The sequence below is a fragment of the Nicotiana attenuata genome, unplaced genomic scaffold (genome assembly GCF_001879085.1).
Source record: "Nicotiana attenuata strain UT unplaced genomic scaffold, NIATTr2, whole genome shotgun sequence".
NCBI lineage: Eukaryota > Viridiplantae > Streptophyta > Magnoliopsida > Solanales > Solanaceae > Nicotiana > Nicotiana attenuata.
In genome coordinates, this window is record NW_017675040.1 from 22,068 (window position 1) to 25,427 (window position 3,360).

Consider the following 3,360-nt stretch of genomic DNA (forward strand, 5'->3'; position numbering starts at 1 on the left):
TCCTTGCCAACTAAGTCGCAAAACTTTTTGTTTATGGGGAGAATATCTTCAGTGATCGAGTAGATGTACCTCGAGACCTTCTCACACCGGCCCGGTACGGATGAAGGTTTTTCAACCTTAAAATCGGGGATTACCGAGCATCCACCAGGGATGAACGTGATGAGAAGGGGTTCCGCCGTTGTTCCTCAATGGAAATACGTGGAACAGTCTCCTCGAGGTCGGTCGTGATATAGAAGTAGTTTTTTTTTGGGAAACGGTTTTTGAAGTCTTCGCCATTTCTTTTAGAACAGAGGAAAAAATGAAGAAGATGAAGTTAGAGGAGTACGCTTGATGATTTGGGGTGGAGACGAGCAAAATTCTTCACAAAGGATCTCAAGAAATCAGAGTATAAGTGCCAGAAATAGAGAAATTTCTAAGGAGCAAGAGTAGGGAGTTTGGAAGTAAAGTTTGAATGAATAAAAGAAGGGGGTACTTATAGTTTTCAAATGACGGTTCGCATCCAGGAGTTGCTGACCAGCAACTGACGAGCATTTAATGCCATTAAAACTTGACTGACGCGACGTTTCGTTTATTATGTCATTTCTGTCGCATGATTTCGAGGTGAGGATCAGGGGCTCATGTCGTTTCGCATCGCCTACTCTCCGAAAAATGAGGGGACTATCTGTATACGGTAGGAATCGAGCTCGTCTACGACATGATAGATCGGGCTCGGAACATGAGGGAGTGTAGATCGACCCCGGTCCCACCAGGCCTGAACCCGAGATCAGAATATCCGTCCTCGAAGAGCATTGAGTCCATGATCCCGGAATCGACCCTGAACCGAACGAGCTCGAGGAAACATCGCTAGTGTAACCAACAGAAGACCGAAATAACAGAAGGCCGAAATATCCGTGACCGGTCGGATATTGCGGCAGTAATCTCGGCACGTATCAATAAGGAACCGGCAAATCAGCAAATCAGGAGATTTTTACCTTTTATAGAATTGTACGTAAAGTAGGACTCCCCTGCAATATAAAGGGGGTCTGATTACTTGCAAAACACATTGTAACACGCATTCCAAAACAATACATTATTTTTCTCTTTAAGCTCTTATTCATTTGTGCCTTGTTATCGATCAAAGTTCATCCAGTTCGAGGGTGTTCAACCTCCCAAGGCTGTAACTGTTCAATTTGAGTGGTTTGAATTTACTTTATCATCATTTATTTCAATTGCAATTTAATTCACCGCTTTGTGTCAAGTTAATTCACTTATCCTTAAAACCACTATAAATTCAATTGTTATCCGATTTTGAGGGTAAATACTATGTTACTATCACACGAAAAGAATACGGTGACTGCTAAGGAGCTAGCTTAGGATTTGGCCAACGAATATCAAGTCCAACGCTCTTGTTTTTAATTAGTAATTCAAGTTAATTCAACTCCCCGTCTTCTCTTGTCTCCAGCGGCGGCAAATGCTGCGCTAACGTGGAGTAAGCAACGAACCTGATTAATTTATATAGACATCATTGGTAAATTAAATGATGAATTTTAGTAAAAGAAACTATATATTATGTTGTACAAAGACTAGGAAATTTCAGTGTAAAGTAATATATTCATCGCAAAAATTATTAATTAATACGATGATCAAGTATTGGAACCAGGTATTAATAAATTATCATATTGCAACGACCAGTGAACCAGGTAGTTAACACCTTAGGTCAAATACACCAAATCACAAGAATAGTATAAATATATTATTAGCAATCAGCAGGGTTACACGAGGAAGTTTATATGAGAATACAGCTTGACATACAAGGAAAATCAACAAGAAACACAGAGAAAGCAATTTAATATATGTGATAACTGACTCTTCCTATCACTGCCTTCGTTATATCTATAGGCAATAATCAAACTAAAAGATTGGTCAAATAATAAAACAAGCTGATTCTCATCCTTGGGAACACTTTCAGGGGTTTTGATTTTGGGTATAGATATAGTCAAGATGAGCAGCCAAAGTCCTCCTTTCCAAACATTCTTCTTCCTTGACTCCTTTGCAGCTCTCTTCCTTACCAACTTGTTTTGGTTCAACAACATCCTGCTATAAATTCAAAAAGAAAAAGAAAAAAGAACAAAATATCCCATTTGTAAGTATAGCAGGTTTAAGAAACTTAATAAACATGAGGCAAAAACAATAGAGTTTCTCCAAGACAATAGTGCCATTAAATGATTAAAAATGTATTTATTCTCTTTAACAACTTAAACTTTTAGATGAGATAATCATGCAATTCAACAATCAGACTACCGAGTGTAACACTTTAAGTACCTGGTTTTGAATATTATTGCTGAGGGTGGCCTCATGAAAAGTTGGCTCAGGGCGAGCAGCATAGGATAGGGCAACAGAGAGGAGAAGGATAATGAAGAAAAAGCTGGCAGAAGCTTTAGACATGGTTGTTTAGCTAGTAGATGCTTAATTAGACTCGGGGAATGTTTTCTTTAGCTCTATGACTCTGTGTTGTGTGTGGTGGCTTGAATTTATAATGAAAATTAGGAGAGATCGAATGTTAATACCGATGTTTTGAGTGTGAACTAGGGTGAGTAAAAGGGCGACTTTTAACAGATACTGATGTCAGGGAATCAGGAAATTGTATCTTAAGTGGACTAGGATGAATGTAACAACAAGTTTTTCAGAAATAAACAAATGGCCAGATAAAGATAGGAAAAGGTTATTTGGACGGAAAGTTGATGTCCTGAGGATGAAGTAGAACTACGTACTAAAATCCTCAAAGGGATAGTGATTAAGGGCAACCACAGGAATTTAATGAAAGATAAGTTTTACTGGTACGTAGATAAATGGGCCAAGTTGTATAGAGTATTTTTGAGTAATCCGATTTACACTTTTGTTAACCTAAGATAATCAGGGATCTTGAAGCTTCTACTGGCCCTATTTCTCTTGCCTTCGCCTGTGGGTTTAATTTAGCATTTTCCGCAATAAAGCATATATTACTCCACATTCTAGAACAACCAAGAAAGTTTTCTTCATTAATGTTCTTCTTTTTGTTTCAGGTAATGGGAATTTATTAAGTCTTTTTATATGATTATTTGTGGTGCCCTTTGTCGTACGTAGTCCTAATCGGATAGAGAAATATGGGACATGGAATTTATTACAAACTTGCAAGAACAACTTGTTGTGGCTCAGAGAACTTTGAAACGCTAGTGAGGTTGCAGAATAGCCGTTTAAGTTGAAGAATCTATCTAGTCCGACTTGACAATTTTGTTTCACATAATTAATGGTGAACAAATAATTCTTAGAGTACATATTTATTGGGGATTAGCCCAATTTCCTGTCTGTCACTTGATAATCACGGCCCCATCTGATATGATA

At 38.0% G+C, this 3,360-nt stretch overlaps 1 protein-coding gene across 2 annotated transcripts; it reads right to left on the reverse strand.

The window, feature by feature from the left end:
• Positions 1 to 1,710: 1,710 nt before the first annotated feature.
• LOC109219590 (phytosulfokines-like) lies at positions 1,711 to 2,919 on the reverse strand. Of its 2 annotated transcripts, none has more exons than XM_019384053.1 (2): positions 2,302 to 2,919; positions 1,711 to 2,073 (listed from the first exon to the last, which is right to left on the reverse strand). In XM_019384053.1, exons 1-2 carry the CDS (start codon positions 2,422 to 2,424, stop codon positions 1,945 to 1,947), a joined length of 252 nt encoding a protein of 83 aa, XP_019239598.1. In that variant the 5' UTR covers positions 2,425 to 2,919; the 3' UTR covers positions 1,711 to 1,944. The 2 variants fall into 2 exon arrangements, with proteins under 2 accessions (XP_019239598.1, XP_019239597.1); XM_019384052.1 differs by having other exon boundaries at positions 1,711 to 2,076; positions 2,302 to 2,912.
• Positions 2,920 to 3,360: the final 441 nt, after the last annotated feature.

Bases quoted from the DNA above. Each gene is read 5' to 3' on its own strand.
- LOC109219590 (XM_019384052.1), bottom strand. From the start codon at position 2,424: ATGTCTAAAGCTTCTGCCAGCTTTTTCTTCATTATCCTTCTCCTCTCT. The intron at 2,077-2,301 runs GTACTTAAAGTG...TTGAATTTATAG, and splicing joins GCAATAATATTCAAAACCAG to CAGGATGTTGTTGAACCAAA.